The sequence below is a fragment of the Ornithorhynchus anatinus genome, chromosome 4, assembly GCF_004115215.2.
Source record: "Ornithorhynchus anatinus isolate Pmale09 chromosome 4, mOrnAna1.pri.v4, whole genome shotgun sequence".
In the NCBI taxonomy this organism is placed as follows: domain Eukaryota; kingdom Metazoa; phylum Chordata; class Mammalia; order Monotremata; family Ornithorhynchidae; genus Ornithorhynchus; species Ornithorhynchus anatinus.
The window spans coordinates 127918880-127937221 of record NC_041731.1 but is presented as its reverse complement, the minus strand read 5'-3'; the positions used below and the strand labels follow the sequence as shown (position 1 = coordinate 127937221).

General features: G+C 42.3%; 1 protein-coding gene across 3 annotated transcripts in view; it reads left to right on the top strand.

Moving 5' to 3' along the window:
• The window catches only part of JAKMIP1 (janus kinase and microtubule interacting protein 1), a 216175-nt gene that overhangs the window by 172572 nt on the left and 25261 nt on the right, over positions 1-18342 (top strand). For all 3 annotated transcript variants that reach the window (XM_039911942.1, XM_039911943.1, XM_029063608.1), the window contains 6 exons: positions 2736-2798; positions 4784-4882; positions 8647-8748; positions 10413-10466; positions 11535-11600; positions 15454-15522. In XM_039911942.1, the coding sequence (XP_039767876.1) occupies positions 2736-2798; positions 4784-4882; positions 8647-8748; positions 10413-10466; positions 11535-11600; positions 15454-15522 (453 nt within the window). The remainder of the gene's footprint in view (positions 1-2735; positions 2799-4783; positions 4883-8646; positions 8749-10412; positions 10467-11534; positions 11601-15453; positions 15523-18342) is intronic.

Here is an 18342-nt window from a genome sequence, read left to right as displayed (position 1 = left end):
GGCGATGTACAAGTCATTAACAAAATAAATAGGGTAACGAAAATATATACAGTTGAGCGGACGAGTACAGTGCTGTGGGGATGGGAAGGGAGAGGTGGAGGAGCAGAGGGAAAGGGGGAAAAAGAGGCTTTAGCTGTGGAGAGGTAAAGGAGGGGGTGGCAGAGGGAGTAGAGGGAGAAGAGGAGCTCAGTGTGGGAAGGCCTCTTGGAGGAGGTGAGTTTTAAGTAGGGTTTTGAAGAGGGAAAGAGAATCAGTTTGGCGGAGGTGAGGAGGGAGGGCGTTCCGGGACCGCGGGAGGACGTGACCCGGGGGTCGACGGCGGGATGGGCGAGACCGAGGGATGGTGAGGAGGTGGGCGGCGGAGGAGCGGAGCGTGCGGGGTGGGCGGTAGAAAGAGAGAAGGGAGGAGAGGTAGGAAGGGGCAAGGTGACGGAGAGCCTCGAAGCCTAGAGTGAGGAGTTTTTGTTTGGAGCGGAGGTTGATAGGCAACCACTGGAGTAACCTAATCATCAGGTTAGACATAGTCCCTGTCCCACATGGGCCACATGGTCTTAATCCCCATTGTACAACTGAGGCCCAGAGAAGTTAGGTGACTTGCCCAAGATCACACAGCGGGCAAGTGGCAGAGTAGGGATTACAGTCAGGTCCATCTGACTCCTGGGCCCATACTCTATCCACTAGGCATGCTTCTTCTGAAATGGGCAGGTGGGACCTCAAGTTATTGATGAATCAATCTTGAGCATAGTCAATCGAGAGTATTTACCAGTCCTTCTGGGAAGAACATTGTACTAAGTACTTAGGAGAGTACAGTGGAGCTAGTAGACGTATCTCAACCCTCAAGGAGTTTATAGTCTAGCAGGAGGAGATAATAATAATGTTGGTATTTGTTAAGCACTTACTATGTGCCAAGCACTGTTCTAAGCACTGGGGTAGATACAGGGTAGTCAGATTGCCCCACATGGGGCTCACACTTTTAATCCCCATTTTACAGATTAGGTAGCCAAGGCCCAGAGAAGCAAAGTGACTTGCTCAAGGTCACACAGCTGACAAGTGGCAGAGCCGGAATTAGAAACCATGTCCTCTGACTCCTGAGCCCATGCTCTTTCCACAAAGCCACGCTGCTTCCCTAATCATTAGGGATCCCAAATCATCATCAGGGATATTCAAAATTAATGCCAAAAAGACATAAACCCTTCTGCTGTAGACTAAAAGTTCCAGGAAGACTAGAGGAAAAAATTACTTTAGGAATTTATTCATTCAGTTGCGTTTATTGAGTATTTACTGTATGCAGAGCATGGTACTAGATGCTTGGGAGAGTACATTATAACAACAAGCAGAAACATTCCTGCCCACAACTAGCTCACAGTCTAGATGGGGAGACAGACATTGTTACAAACAAATGAGTAAATAGATAAATATATAAATTACAGATGTGTACATATGTGCTCTGGGGCTGGGAGGGAGGAGAAATGAAGGAGCAAGTAAGAGCGACAGGTAAGAGAGAGAAGTGGGAGAAGAGGAGGTTAGTTATAATAATAATTATGGTGTTCGTTTGAGCCCTTACTACGTGCCAGGAACTGTACCGAGCGCAGGGGTGGATACAAGTAAATCGTGTTGGACGCAGTCCCTATCCCATGTGGAGCTCACAGTCTCAATCCCCATTTTACAGATGAGGGAACTGAGGCCCAGTGAAGTGACTTACCCAAGGTCACAAAGCAGACAAGCGGTGGAGCCGGGATTAGAACCCATGACCTTCTGACTCCCAGGCCCGGGCTCGTTCCACCATGTCATAAGCCTTTATGTGTGATGTATTGGAGCTCTGAATGTTGTAGGATTTTAAGTGTGGTATTTATGTGTTTACTGGGTGCAAAGTTCTGTAGTAAACATTGGGGTAGATGAAATATGTTCAGAGTGGATTCAGTCCCTGTCCCTTACAGAGATCACGTGTAAATAGGAGGGAGAACGGGTATTGAATTCCTATTTGACAAATAGTAAGAGTCCCAGAGAAATTAAGTGATTTGCCCAGGGCCACGCAGCAAGCAAGTGACAGCGCTATGATTAGAAACCAGGTCTTCTGACTCCCAGGCCCAAGCTCTTTCCACTAGGTCACATTGATTTTCTCGCCTATCCCGCCGTCGACCCCTAGGTCACATCCTCCCGCTGTCCCGGAACGCCCTCCCTCCTCACCTCCGCCAAACACATTCTCTTTCCCTCATCAAAACCTTACTTAGAGCTCACCTCTTCCAAGAGGCCTTCCCACACTGAGCTCCCCCTTTTCCCTCTGCTGCCTCTGCTCCCCCTCTACCCCGCCCTCCTCCTCTCTGCTAAGCCCTCTTTTCCCCCCTTTTTCCTCTGCTCCTCCCCCTCTCCCTTCCCCTCTCCTCAGCACTGTGCTCGTTCGCTCAATTGTATATATTTTCATTACCCTATTTATTTTGTTAATGAGATGTACGTCACCTTGATTCTATTTATTGCTATTGTTTTAATGAGATGTTCATCCCCTCGATTCTATTTATTGCTATTGTTTTTGTCTGTCTCCCCCGATTAGACTGTAAGCCCGTCAGAGGGCAGGGACTGTCTCTATCTGTTGCCGATTTGTACATTCCAAGCGATTAGTACAGTGCTCTGCACATAGTAAGTGCTCACTAAATACTATTGAATGAATGAATGACTTTTAAGAATGACTTGTCTGAGCAATTTCTTTGCTAAAGTATTTATTCAATCTCTCCCTGCAGGATTCAAAATGGATAGAGGAAAAGCAGCTGCTTATCAGAACAAACCAAGATTTGTTAGAAAAGGTATGTGACAAATAACCCAGGCCTCATTCAATCAGAAGACCTCAAAAAAGTTTTCAGTGATCAAGCAAAACATTAGAGTGAGTTCAGTACCTGTGTGAACAGGCATTTGGAAGGACAGTGGTCTTGAAAGTTCCCTCGTGGGGGGTTTGGGGTTCTGTGTGTGTGTGTGTGTGATGGGAGGAGGAGGAGGAGGTGGGTGGGATGTCAAATTTTCCATCAGTTGTATATGTTGAGTGCTTACTGTGTGCGGAGCACTGTATTAAGCCTTGGGAGAGTTACAATCGATCAGTGGTATTTATTGTGCACCTGTTGTGTGCAGAGCACTGTACTAAGTGCTTGGTACAGTACAGAGTAAGTAGACATGTTCCTTGCCCAAAACGAGCTTTTGGTCTATAGGGAAAGACGGGCATTAACAAAAATAAGCAATTTATAATACATAATTTAAAGAAATACACGCAAGTTCTGTAAGGCTGTGGGTGGGGTGAATCCCAAATGGTCAAAGGGTAAAGGATCCAAGCGCGTAGATGATGCAGAAGGGAGAGGGAGTAGGGGAACAGAGAGTTTAATCTGGGAAGGCCTGAAGGTGGAGATGTGACCTTAATAAGCCTTTGAAGGTGGGGAGAATGGGAGGTAGGGAGGCGTCAGTGGGAATCAGGTCAGACCCCCATCACTCTCCAAAGTAGCTTCCGGTCCCATGGTCAGTCCCAATTCTGCCCATCTTCCATGAGCCGCCTCTCTGAGAGAGCCTGACATTGCTCAGAAACACCCTCCGCCCCCCCCCTTATATACCCATCTCAAGTGTGAAGCAAAGTGCCCTAGGGGAAACAGCACAGACCTGAGAGTTGGAAGAGCTGGGTTCAAATCCCAGCTCTGCCAATTGCTGCCTGTATGACCTGGGGCAAGCCACGTATCTGCTCTATGCCTCAGTTTCCTCAGCTGTAAAATGGGGAGCAAATACCTGTTGTGCCTCATTCTGAGAATGTGAGCCCATTGTAGGACGGGGACTGCGTCCAACCTAATTAGCTTGTACTGACACCAGTGCTTAGAACAGTGTTTGATACAAAGTAAGTGCTTACCAAATACCATAAAAAGTCCCCCAAATTCCACTTCCTGTTGAGCGCTGATCTAAATGTAAATGATAATTGGGAGAGAGTCCTCGATGTTAGTTTAGTAAGCCTTTATTGGATTTGCACCAAGACTTGGAGACTGGTTGATTTGGAATTATCAATCAATCAGTTGTATTTTTGGAGCGCTTGCTGTGTGCAGAACACTGTACTAAGGGCTCGGACTGTGTCGCCGAAATGGTGATTTAAAGAAAAATTGCTTTCCAGAATCACCCACTCCCCCATTCTCACTCTGTGCGATTGCACAAATTATACAAACCTCTTTGGAATTTGACTTTTTTCCCAACTCTTCTTGAGAAAGAAGAGTGATACATCCTCCTTCTGAAGAATGGGTCATGGTTTTCATCTAAGCCATGAAACTACTGGTGCTTGTGCCCTTGACACAATTAGTTAACAATAATAATAATAATAATAATAGTATTTGTTATGCCAAACACTGTATTAAAAGCACTGAGGGAGATACAAGTTAAGCGGGTTTGGACACAGTCCCCGTCCCACATGGGGCTTATAAGATCAGTGGGAGAGAAAACCAGTGGTGAATCCCTATTTTACAGAAGAGGAAACTGAGGCACAGAGAAGTGACTCGCCCATGGTCACACAGCAGGCAAATGATGGAACCGAGATGAGGGCCCGGGTCCTCCGATTCCCAAGCCTGAGCTCTTTCCCCTAAGCCCCCACAGCTTCCTGCTTTATTGCCTAAAGATCTTCCCGACAGAAGTTGACCAAGCGTTAATAAACCCTTGCTGTGGTTTCAATAGGAGACTGCTTAGTTGAGGATTTAATATTCCCTCTAGAGAGAAGGAAATCGGTGTGTTTAACTGGATGTACTGTTCATTGCTACTAATGTGCCTTATTATCTAGATATACAAAATGGAGGTGGAAGAGAATCAACTGAAGAATGAAATGCAGGATGCAAAAGACCAGAATGAGCTGTTAGAATTCAGAGTACTAGAACTTGAAGTAAGAGATTCTATCTGTTGCAAACTCTCAAACGGAGCAGAAATTCTGTTTGAACCCAAACTCAAATTCCTGTAAAATTCACGGTTGTCTGAAGCATGTGTATAGGGCAAACACGTAGAACTTTTTTTTTTTAAATCTGTATGTTTGGAATAATTTCACTGCCTTAATATGTTTTGGAGAGAATGCTCACACAATTTTATGAAGATGTAAAATAGTTAATATATATTGCATATAGCTTGTTTTGCACTGAATAAAATGATTTGTTTTTGCAATATTTTGCCTTTTTTATTTGTGTTTCATTTCCATAACTACTCTTTTCCTGCATGAATAATCACCTGGTATGCATACTACAGACTTGGATAACACCGTTTCAATTAATAACACACCTTTTTAAATGATCTTGCATGCAATGACTAAGACATTTTGAGGTCTAAGGTCTTGACCCATCCAGCACCTATCTGTTTTCTCTTTAAACTAAAGCCAATTTTCTAATTGCCAACATTAATATGAGGTAAGTAAAGCAGTTTTAAAAGGACTAACAGTATCTCTTTAAAATGATTTCACTTACCTAAAGTCTTCTCTGATGAATTCAAGAGGTTTGTAGATGAGATCACTTTGGAATTAGAAATTCAGTCACAGTGAGCTATGTTGGAACCCAAATAATAAACCAGCAAAATGACGTGGAAGGTGGAATGTGTGTCCTTTTTTTTTTTTTTTGAAGTTCGGGAATAATGTTTCTATAACAACTTCCCAGTAACACTGGAAAAATATGGTGTTTGATTCAGTGAAATAAATGGCCTTCTTATTGGTTCATAATGAGATATTACCGTAGGTGTGTTACTGTATGATGCATCGCCACACTCTCTTAAGCCCATTGTGCTATGATTTTCTCCCAGTGTTCGATAGTATCGTTGGCATTTCTATCACATTTATATTTCAGAATGTTTCATCGAGACTTGTCCTACTCCATGTCTTTTGATTTTCTCTTGCTTTTCCATCCCAAGCCTTTGCATTTATTTAGTCACTGTGTAAATTAGCACCTTCTCATCATTTTTTTTCCTGAGCTTTCAGCTTCTCCTTTCAAACCTTAACTTTAATAAAAAAAATGTATTTTACCATATTTAAACATCCTGTACATTTTCATGATGCAGCGCAGCCTAGCATGTTCTAATAATAATAATTGCGGTTTTAAGCTAATTTTGTGCTGAGCGCTGGGGTAGAAATAATCAAGTAGGACACAGTCCCTGCTCACATCCAAGTAATAGGGAGAACAGGTATTGAGAACAAAATGTTCACATATTAAATTAGCTTGAAATTAGTACCACGTTAGTAAAATGTGATTGGATAGTTTTTTTGCAGTATATAATTGAATGAAGAGGTGGTAATATTCAATGCTCGTTCTATTTCTAATAATGTTGACTTTTTTTAAATGTACTTTTACAGTGGGGAGTTTTGTACTCTTGTAAAAAAAAGCCATAGAATGAACTCTTTTGTCTTCAACCTCCTCAGTGCTTTGGATATGAGTCCAAATGAAAAAAAAATTAAAATTAGAGTTAACTTCATCAAACTCCTGTTACTTCTCTTTTCATGGTTCTTTCCATAGGCTATATTTCAAATATGTTCTCCTTAGGAGAGATGGAACATTTTTTAGCTTCTTTCTGTGCAAGTTCATTTTGCCCTTGAGGGTAAAGGGTGCAAAGAGTCACTCTCCCCTTAGGTGAGCAGATTGAATTGGTTTGATGGAGCAACGGTGTGAATTGAGTGCTACTGTGAGCAGAGCACTGTACTTAAACACTTGAGAGAGTCTGAGTTCCATTTGTGTCAATGGAAGAAATTTCCTATTTTAAAACTGCCACTCGCATTATTCTTCATACACTGAAGAATCACAGCAGTAATCCAACAGCAAATGTATTTATTAAGCATCTCCTGTATGCCAAACGTTGTACTAAGCACTTGGGATAGTGGGGAAGACCAAGACTCAAATTACAGATAGGAGGAAGAAGGAAATGGGAGATTCGAATTATGATTATATTTGTGATTGGGGGTGAAGAAGTGCTGAATTAAGTAATAATCAATGGTATTTCTTAAGCACTTACCATGTGCAGAGCAGTGGACCTGATACTTGGGATGGTTCAAATGCAGCTGTTAGGTGCCCTGACCTCAAGGAGATTAACATGAAGAGAGAGAGACAGACATAAAAATGAATTACAGGTAAGGGAAGACACCAAGTATAAGGATATGTGCATATAGGGAGTCAGTCAATCATTTATTCTTTCATTCAGTTATATTTATTGAGTGCTAACTGTGTGCAGAGCACTGTACTAAGCGCTTGGAAAGTACAATTTGGCAACAGAGAGAGACAATCCCTACCCAACAACGAGCTCACGGTCTAGAATGGGGAAAATGATAAATGCATGCATCCCCCACCACCGTCACCACTGGCCACTGAGCGCTTATTGTGTGCAGAACACTGTTCTGAGCACTTGGGAGAGTCCAGCAGAACAATAAACAGACACATTCCCTGCCCACAGGGGGCTTCCAGTCTAGGGAGGGAAATAGGATGGGGGGAACTGGGTGAGAAGTTAGTTGAGGAAGGCTTTCTGGTGGAGATGGGATTTTAGTGGAGCTGGGAATATTGGGAGAGTGGTGGTCAGTCAGATAGGAGAAGGGAGTTCCAAGCAATCTGAGAAGGCCTCTTGAGTCTATTAATTGTTCTACTGTACTCTCCCAAGTGCTTAGAACAGTGCTCTGCACACAGTAATTTCAACAGGGCTTTCCCTGTGTGAACAATGAGCAATACTTTTAGCAATTTAAGATTTTTCCCTAGTCAGGGGCTTCAAACTCATTATTTTCAGGTACTTTTTTTACTTTTTTATTCTTATTTGGTTGAGTTGACCTCTCTGCCCTATTCTTTTCTCTCTGTAGAAATGACATTAAAATGTACTTACAGCATGCAGTGGATCTGGGGCCCAGTTTTTTTTTGTTTTTTTTTTTTTTTTTACTACCATTCACTACCAGTGAAATGCAAAAGGACTCATTCTTGTGCCAGAAATCATGTGTTTTGATCATGCCAAGCAATGAGAAAACCTCAAAGTCCTAACTTGAGAGGTTTGAAATTTTGCTGCATTTCTGATAGTCAAATCATGGTATATGTGGCTTCACCGTATTTGTAATGCTAAATGTACTTCCCACACACACTCCAAGAGTGACTTGGGCATTAAAGAGGGCAGATCTCAGGCTTTCTTCCTGTCATTTGGTGGTGGTTCTTTTTATAAAGTGTCTACTATATGCCCTCGTCTGTAAAATGAGAATGAAAACTTGTTCTCCCTACTTCTTATTCTGTGAACCCTGAATGGGACTGTGTTAGATTTGATTATCTTGTCTCTACATCAGCGCTTAGTACAGTGGTTGGAGTGTAGTGTGCTTAATACCATCATTATGATTATTTACATATGACAGAAGAGAGGCATAAGAAGATTCCATCCAGGTCCCGTGGCAGGCCAGGAGCAGAGCTGCGTTCAAAATCTAGGACTCTTGACACTCGTGCCTTTTCTACTAGGCTATGCTGTCTCCTATTTAAATAGGAAAATTTGAGAGTTTTTAGAACTACATAGAATCCGGTGGAGAGTACGACAGCCACCATAATATTTGGTGAACGGGATTATGTTGATTTAAAAACTCACAAATTTTGCTCTGAATAGCATGGACAATGAGCGGTGTTCAATAATCAAATAAAATGTTTTTTTAAACAAAATCTTTCCCAGGAAAGAGAACGAAGGTCGCCAGCATTTAATCTTCAAATAACCAGCTTCCCGGAAAACAACGGAAGTGCTCTACAACTATTCTGTCACCAGGAAGGCATAAAGGTATTTGGGGTTTTGTTGGTTTGATGACAAAGTAACTTCAAGTCCTCGAATGGAAAGAGCAAATCATTTAAGAGAATTAACTGGGGATAAAGCACTACACATGATCACTTTTCCTCATTTTGAAAAGGAACTTGAAGACTTAAGACTAGACAAAAATGTCCAAGCATTCTAATAATAATAATTATTAACATTCAATCAACTATATTTATTGAGCACTGTACTAGGTGCATGGGACAGTACAATATAACAGAGTTGATAGACACAGTCCCTGCCCATATTGAGCTTACAGTCATTGTAAGACAGATGTTGATATAAAAAAAATTATGGATATGTACATAAATGCTGTGGGGTTGAGAGATCGGTAAATAAAAGATGCGAATCCAAGAGAAGGAAAGGGGAGAAGATGAAATGAAGACCTACTCTCCTCATTATGTAGAGTGCAATCCTCCAGGATTACTCTTTTTCTCCCCAGAATATTCACCTGTGGCAAAGACTGTGTTCTCTCACTGAAGAGGTTCCAAATTATTTGAAAAGCAAAGTATTTACTTACCATTGTATTTACAATTAGCCTAGTATCGTTTTGGAGATGGATTAGGTCCACTTTCCGGAGGCAGATAGTCAACAATACCCAACGTAACTTTAGGGATGCGTAATGTTACGCGTTGCATTTCACTGTGTTAGAATAACTTAAAACATTTGTCTTCCCAGGAAGAGAAGATAATAAATTGCTCTATGTTCTCATGTTAATGTTCTTTTGGCCTCCAAAGAAACCCTACTTAGCACTGACCTTGATGATACTACTAAAAGTGGTGCAGAGTCAAAAGGAAAATATCAGCAGGACATCTTATATTGGCTGGTTTTATGATCCATGTTTATGTTGTACCTCGGCAATAAATATAGGGATGAGGATTCATGTAGAGATTTTGGAGTTGACTTTTCATTTAAGATCAGTGTTGTTTTTCAGAGGCTGGAGAAGCCATTCAAAAATAGTAGGCCATAGTATCTTCTTTTTAATCCTGTCAAGATGGCTGACAGGGTCTACGTTTCATTTCAAGGCAACTTTGGCCCTGATTCGGGTTGCCATTTCTCATCCCCACCTTAAATGTTCATTTGTCTGCACATCAACAGTAAAATAACAATTGTGGTATTCCTTAAGCACTTACCTTGTGCTAAGCTCTGTACTAAGCGCTGGAGTAAATGTAATACAGTCAGGTTAGAAATGGTAACTGTCCCACATGAGGCTCACAGTCTAAAGGGAAAAGAGAACAGGCATTGAATTCCCCTTGTATAGGTGAGGAAACTGAGGCTCTGAGCAGTGATGTGACTTGCCCAATGCCACACTTGCAGACAATTGGCAGAGCTGTGATTAGAACTCAGGTCACCGGATTCACAAGTCTGTGCCCATTCAAAACCCTGTGTGTGTCGAAAAGGACGTTTAAAAGGGAAGGAATAACAAACTTGCCAATTTTTTCCCAAGCAAAAGCCATGAAAGGACCTCTTCTTGAGTAAGGCCATATTCTGCTAGGTGGCTTTTTATTTCGCTTGAGAGAAAATAGCTAGATTTAAAAAATGCTCAGTGTGTGGGGGTGGGTGGGTGGGGAGTGGCATGTTGGGGATGTTCCAAAACATTTTCACCAAATATCAATGTTAAAAATCTTTTTTAGGATGTGAATATTTCTGAACTTATGAAGAAATTAGATATCCTCGGAGATAATGGGGTAACTATGGCAATCTGTGTTTGGTTGTGCATTCCTATTTTAAATGGGGTATTTCGTGTATGTCTTTCCTCCTTTAATCTTCTGAAATGGTATGGATGACAACAGGCGATGTCAGAGTCTGGCTACCTTGGTACTTTTTGGTTCTAATCACCCTTAAAAATGTGTGAATGTCCTAAGCCATATCATCTCTTCATGCTTTGAAGTCAAAAGACAAACAGGGAGTTGAAAGAGTTGTAGAGAATATTTCTGAAAACACCCCCCGTGACTGAGTTTCTCAGAATGACACATCCATTCAGATGTGAACTTTTTTTATTTTCAAATGATTAACTAGTTTGTTTTCTCGTTTAGTAAATTATAATTCTGTATAAGGCAGGGTGAATGTCCACTGAAATATAGCAAGTGTTAAATCAGGAATTTCTATTTGAAAAATTTTTATACTTTTTAGGCACTGTACCAAGTGCTGGGGCAGATACAAGATAATCAGGTTGCAGTCAGTCCCTGTCCCACATAGGACTCCCAGTTTATGTCAGAAGGAGGAGGATTTCATTTCCATTTGATAGATGAGGTAACTGAGGCAGAGAAGTTAAGTGACTTGCCCAGGGTCAGTCAGCAGACAAGTGGCAGAGTTGGGAGTAGAACCCAGGCCTCTGACTTCCAGGCCTATGCTCTTTCTTGTAGGCCACACTGCTTCCCTTTACTGTTAATGGTAATAATAATTATGATATTCATTAAGTGCTTCCTTTTTCAAAGCACTGTACTAATTGCTGGGGTGTGAACAGTACAGTCAGATCAGGCGCATGAAGATCACAGTCTAATAAGGAGGGAGAGAGAACTTCCCCTAGATCACCCAGCACACAGGCGGTAGAATCAGGATTAGAACCCACGTCTCCTGACTCCTAGGCCCATGTTCTTTCCACTAGAACATGAAGATTCTTTTTAGTGAAGGCTTAGTGAAAAGTTTCATGATGTGGTTGAGGGAGACCCTATTCAGAGTGCTTAAAGGGAAATGTGTGAGAATGAGGTTTTGGAATCCAGTGTAAAATGTCATTACACATTTTTGTGTTTTAGAATTTGAGAAATGAGGAGCAGGTTGCAATCATCCAAGCAGGAACGGTGCTTTCCCTCTGCGAAAAGGTAGAACCCGCAATTTTTCCTCTGTCCACTTTTGCATCCGGATTTCACAGTACCATACAAGAAACCGTACATCAAATTTCATTGATGAAGCATCGCTTACTCTGTGCACATGCATGCTGTTGTTTCAGATGGGTTTTTTTTTTAGTGTTTTGAAGTACTCATCGCATGGCCGTATCCTTACTTTCTAAGTTTACGGGATATTAAAATGGGAAATCGCCTTCTAGTTAACTGCCTGAAATCTGTCAAGCAGACCTGTGAGAAAATAGTGTGTCATTATGGTCGAGAGAGTAATGGACATTTTAAAATGCACAGATACATTTTCCCATTTCAGCCACCTGGAAATAGGATGGCGGACCTCTTGTAGGGTACAGATTATATTTTTTCAGCTTGTTTTTTTTTTAATTATCCCACAGAGATAGCTCGCTCTTTTGTATTGCATCAAGATGCAAAATTTTTAGTGAATCATCTCATTTTAGTGTTAATATTCACTTCGACTGCTTAATCAAATAGATGAACTGCCCCTGAAAACTCTGTCTTTTTTATGATTTCCCTTGAACATGCCAACTCACAGTAATAAAATATCGTGCTTTCTTTTGTGTTTAGTACATAGAGGATTCATATTACTGAATCCTAAACTGAATCTAGAAGCAGGTTTTAAATTTCTGCTGAAGCCTACTCTAAGAAGATACTGAATCACAACTCTTTCAATTTTGTGTTTTGTTTTTTTTTTATGAATGTGGAAGTCCATTACCTGGGATTCCTACCAGGTGAGCTACAACAATTATTGACTCAGTTGCTACCTAGTTATGGAAATAACCTCTTCAAATCTTCTATGAAGAGAATTAGGAGGGGTGGGGTGTTATTTTTCTGGGCTATTATGCAAAATATAAATGGTTGACCAACGTTTCTGGGATCTGAAGATGAAAAAGAAATTAGTTTTCCTGGGAAACACTACCTCCGCTTAATAAAATATTGATACAAGTTTAGGTTTTTTTTAATGGTATTTGTTAAGCACTTACTGTGCACCAGGCACTGTACTCAACACCTTGGGAGAGTCAAGATGATCACGATGGAAACTGACCCTGTCCCTTATAGGGCTTGTGATTTTAATAATAATTGTGGTAATAAAGTGCTATGTGCCAGGCACTGTACTAATGTCGTGGATACAAGCAAATCAGATACATTCCCTGTCCCAAAAGGGTCTGATAATCTCAATCCCCACTTTACAGATGAGACAGCTGACTCCCAAGCTCATGTTCTCTCCACGAGGTTAATCCCCATTTTACAAATGAGGTAACTGAGAGACTGTGAAATGACTTACCAAAGGTCACACAGCAGTGCGGAGTCAGGATTCACACCCAGGTCTTTCTGACTCCCAGACCACATCTATGCCATCAGACTGGATGGTCCAACATTTTGAATGGCATTTGAACTCCTGATGCAGAGCTGAGGTACTGGAAAGGGGCCATTATTTTTATTCTTATTATCGTGTCAGGAAAAAGGTGGGATGTCTTAAGCACTGAGTAAATGTCGTGCTCTGGAACTGATCTAGGATAATCAGGTTGAACCTAATCCCTGGCCCACTGGGTCTCACAGTCTAAAGGAGAAGGAGATTTTATAGATGAGTTAATAATAATAATTAGAATGTTGGTATTTGTTAAGCGCTTACTATGTGCAGGGCACTGTTCTAAGCTCTGGGGTAGATACAGGGTGATCAGGTTGTCCAACGTCAGGCTCACGGTCTTCATCCCCATTTTACAGATGAGGGAACTGAGGCACAGAAAAGTTAAGTGACTTGCCCACAGTCACACAGCTGACAAGTGGCAGAGTTGGGATTCGAACCCATGACCTCTGAAACCCAAGCCCGGGCTCTTCCCACTGAACCACGCTGCAAGGCAAAGGGAAGGTGAGGGACTTGCCAAAGCTCACACAGCAGGACAGTGGCAATATTGGGATTAGATGTTTTTAAAATGTGAGAAAACTCAGCTTCATGCTTCAAATTAGCTTCAAATTAAATGTGAGGCCACTAGTAATATCCGTTCATTCATTCAACTCTATTTATTGAGTGCTTACTGTGTGCAGAGCACTGAAGAACACAGGCTTGGGAGTCAGAGGACATGGGTTCTAAACCTGGCTCGGCCACTTGTCTCCCGTGTGGCAAGCCGCTTAACTTCTCTGCGCTTCAGTTTCCTCATCTGTAAAATGAGGATTAAAACTGTGAGCACCCTCCGTGGGACAACCTGATTACCCCAGTGCTTAGAACAGTGCTCGGCACATAGTAACAGCTTAATAAATACCATCATCATTATTATTACTATCCCAAATCAAGAGTAAGAGTTGACTCTGGATCTTTAAGGATAGAATAGGGTCAATTTGGGGATGGGAACCAGAAAGAGACAGATATAATTTGAAATTTAAAAAAAAAACCTCTACTCAATAATGAAAAACATGGCATAGTGGGTAGAGAATGGGCCTGGGAGTCAAAAGGGCATGGGTTCTAATCCTGACTCTGCCACGTGTCTATTGTGTGAACTTGGGCAAGTCACTTCACTTCTCTGGGCCTCAGTTACCTCCTCTGTAAAATGGAGATTGATGCTGTGAGCCCCACGTGGCACAGGGACTGTGTCCACCCCGATTTGCTTGTATTCACCCCAGTACTTAGTGGAGGAGCAGTGAGGCTCAGTGGAAAGAGCATGGGCTTGGGACCCAGAGGTCATGGGTTCAAATCCCGGCTCCGCTGGTCAGCTGTGTGACTTTGGGCAAGTCACAACTTCTCTGTACCTCAGTTACCTCATCTGTAAAATGGGCATTAAGACTGTGAGTCCCCCGTGGGACAACCTCATCACCTTGTATCCTCCCCAGCGCTTAGAACAGTGCTTTGCACATAGTAAGCGCTTAACAAATGCATCGTTATTACAGTGCCTGGAACATAGTAAGTGCTTAGCAAATACCGTAATTATGATTATTATTATTATTTTGACCTCCATGGGGCTAAATTATATTTTAATAAGTCATTAAAGCTGCCCTGGGTTTTCCAAAATATTGGGTTGGGTCAAGACTGGACCTGATTTTTTCCTGTAGGTGGAGAGAAGAGTCCACTTTCCATCTGCAGAAAACAAATTATTTCATCCCAAACCAGATTTATAAGTGTTTCTCTGCAATAAAATGGGAGTAGCAAGGAGACTGGCCTATCCCTTTCCCTCTGACCCCTCCCCTCCACAACAACTCCTTTAATTGGGCTCAACTCTGACCCCTCCCCTCCGCAACAACTCCTTTAATTGGGCTCAACTCTCCTGAAATGCTCGCACAAGAATTTATTGAAAAACAAAATTCCTTCCACCTGGGTACCAATTTCATGGCTAAAGAGAGCAGATTTTTGAGCCAACATTTTAGCCCTCAGGCTTTCTCAAGGATTTTTTTTTTTCCTTTTCTATTTTTCCTACTGATCCTTTTCAAGAGCAGTTCATTCCATCCTTCAGGCGATCTGGTACTTGGGAGCAAGGGTCATTAAAGCGTGTCTTACAAAATGGTTTTCCCAAGTTTCCCTAGGCTGCGTCTTTTCTTTTGCTTCTAATGCTTTTCTAATGTCTCTCGTCCTTTCACTCATGACCCACTTTAAACAAACATGTCTAACTGTTCTACTCAGCGATTCACCGTGTGGACAAATGTGATCAGATCACTCTGAGTTTGGTGTCCCAGGTCTTTGACTCATGGGGGAAGATTCTGCTCCTCGAACGGATTGCTCTCCTGGTCGGTTTTGCCTTAGGCGAAAGAACTCAGCTTTGAGCGAAGGTCTTCTAAGTGTTGGCTATTTTTATCTTCCTTTCTTTCTCTTATCACCTGCCTGTCTTAGTGGTTAAAGCAGATTGAGGGAACAGAAGCAGCGTTGACTCAAAAGATGATAGACCTCGAGAATGAGAAGGTAAGGGAGTGAAAATCTGTACCCTTCCGTCAATCCGTGGTTTTTACTGAGAGCTTGCTGTGTGGCGAGCACAGCGTGGCTCAGTGGAAAGAGCCCGGGCTTGGGAGTCAGAGGTCATAGGTTCGAATCCCAGCTCTGCCACTTGTCAGCTGAGTGACTGTGGGCAAGTCACTTCTCTGTGCCTCAGTTGCCTCATCTGTAAAATGGGGATTAACTGTGAGCCTCACGTGGGACAACTGATTACCCTGTATCTCCCCCAGTGCTTAGAAGAGTGCTCTGCACATAGTAAACGCTTAACAAATACCTACATTATTATTACTTACATTATTACTAAGTGCTTGGGAGAGTACAATCCAACAGAGTTGGTAGATGTTTTCCCTGCCCACAACCTTCTTACAGTCTAGAGTGTTTGTAGAGAAGCAGTGTGGCTTAGTGGAAAGAGCCTGGGCTTGGGAGTCAGAGGTCTTGGTTCTAATCCTGGTTCTGCCACTTGTCAGCTGTGTGACTTTGGCCAAGTCGCTTAACTTCTCCGTGCCTCAATTGCCTCATCGGTAAAATGGGGATTAAGACTGTGATCGCCCCCATGGTACAACCTGTTAACCTTGTATCTATCCCAGTGCTTAGAACAGTGCTTGCAAATAGTATGCGCTTAACAAATACCATTATTATCATTACTTATGGCTTACCAAATACTGTGATAATTTTGATCAAAATCTCATACGAGGCTCACGGTGTAAGATGAAGAGAGAAAGATCATCCTCATCATTGGTATTTACTGATTACAGTGTGTGGAGTGCTGTACTAAGCACTTGGAAGAGTATAATTCAACAGAGACGGTAGACACGTTCCCTGCCCATAAGGAACTACTTTCCCCTATTGTGTAGGTGAGGAAATTGAGGCCCAGAGTAGTTAAGGAACTTACCCATGGTTACACTGCAAGTCAATGGCAGACTCCCTCGAGTGCGGGCAACACCCTATAGCTCTCTAAATGTGAAAAGAATCTCACTTCATTCAATCAATCAAAGGTATTTATTGAGTGCTTATTGTCTGCAGAGCAAAAACGTTGGTATTTGTTAAGCGCTTACTATGTGCCGAGCACTGTTCTAAGCGCTGGGGTAGACACAGGGGAATCAGGATGTCCCACGTGGGGCTCACAGTCTTCATCCCCATTTTGCAGATGAGGTCACTGAGGCACAGAGAAGTTAAGTGACTTGCCCACAGTCACACAGTTGACAAGTGGCGGAGCCGGGATTCGAACCCATGACCCCTGACTCCAAAGCCCGTGCTCTTTCCACTGAGCCACGCTGCTTCTCGTGGCTTCTCTAAGAGCACTGTACTAAGCTCTTAGGACACCGAGGTTGGTAGACTCGTTCCCTCCCCGCATCTAGCTATTGGTCTTGTCACGAAAATCTGCTCATTAACCCTCAGTGGGATCCTTTCCCATGTTAAAAAACAAAAATTAAAAAACTCAAGCATTCAGGAGATTCGTTCAATTTTTTTACCGGTATTAAGTTCTTACTACGTGGCGGGCACTTTTCATTTCGCTGGGGTAGATACAAGGTAATCATATTGGACATAGTCCCTGCCCTATGTGGGCCTCACGGTCTTAATACCCATTTTACAGATGAGGGATCTGAGGCCCGGAGAAGTGAAGTGACTTGTCCAAGGTCACAAAGCAGACAAACAGTGGAGAGGAATTAGAACCCATGTCCTCTGCCCCCACACCCAAGTTCTAACCATTGTGCCAGGAGCCTTCTTCTATTTGGGCTTTTTTAAAGATATTTGTTGTTATCAATTGTATTTACTGAGCACTTACTGTGTGCAGAGCACTTTATTAAGCGAAGCGCTTGAAGCAGTTCAATGAAACAGGTGATAGACCCGATCCCGGCCCACAGCAAGCTACAGTCCAGAAGGGAAGTCAGAAATTAATATAAGTAAATTACAGATATGTATATAACTGCTGTGGAGCTTAGCTTATAAATAAATAATTTATAGTTGAATGAATTGTTCAATAAATATTTATTGAACTATAAGTAATTTATAGTTCAATAAATAATTTACTAATTTATATTAATGTCTGTCTCCCACCCTCTAGGCTGTCAGCTCATTATGGGCAGGGAATGTGTCTGTCTGTTGTTATAGTGGACTCTCCCAAGCACTTAGTACAGCGTTCTGCGCACGGTACAATTGAATGAGCTGAGGAGGGAGAATAAAGGGTGTAATTCCAAGTGCAAAATCCAATTACCCTTCAGAGATGTCTATCTTACAGGTACCAGGTTGTATAGTTTCTGAGATACGTCCGTGGAACATTTTTGCACATCTCCCCCATTCACCCCCACCCTGGCCATTAATTTCCTGATGATGGGTTGATAGAAGCTGAGCAAAATCAGTTTGAGAAGCCGGGGTTTGAAAGAGAGACATACTGATGTAGAATGTGGCTTAGGTTTTAGACTTCCTTTTCAAAGCCTCATCCTTTCTACCAAACGACCCAAGCAAGAACCCAAGCAACAGCCTCCCCTCTTGAGACCGGAAGATTGTTATTTCTGACAGACTCTTCCTGGTCTTTCATTCATTGTTATATTTATTGAGTGTTTACTGTGTGCAGAGCACTGAACTAAGAACTTGGAAAGTACATTTCAGCAAGAAAGAAAGACAGTCCCTGCCCACACCAGGCTTATGGTGTAGAAGAGGGGAGACAGACATCAAAACAAGTAAACAGGCATCTTTACATAAGCAGCGTGGCTCAGTGGAAAGAGCCCGGGCTCGGGAGTCAGAGGTCACGGGTTCGAATGCCGGCTCTGCCACTTGTCAACCGGGTGG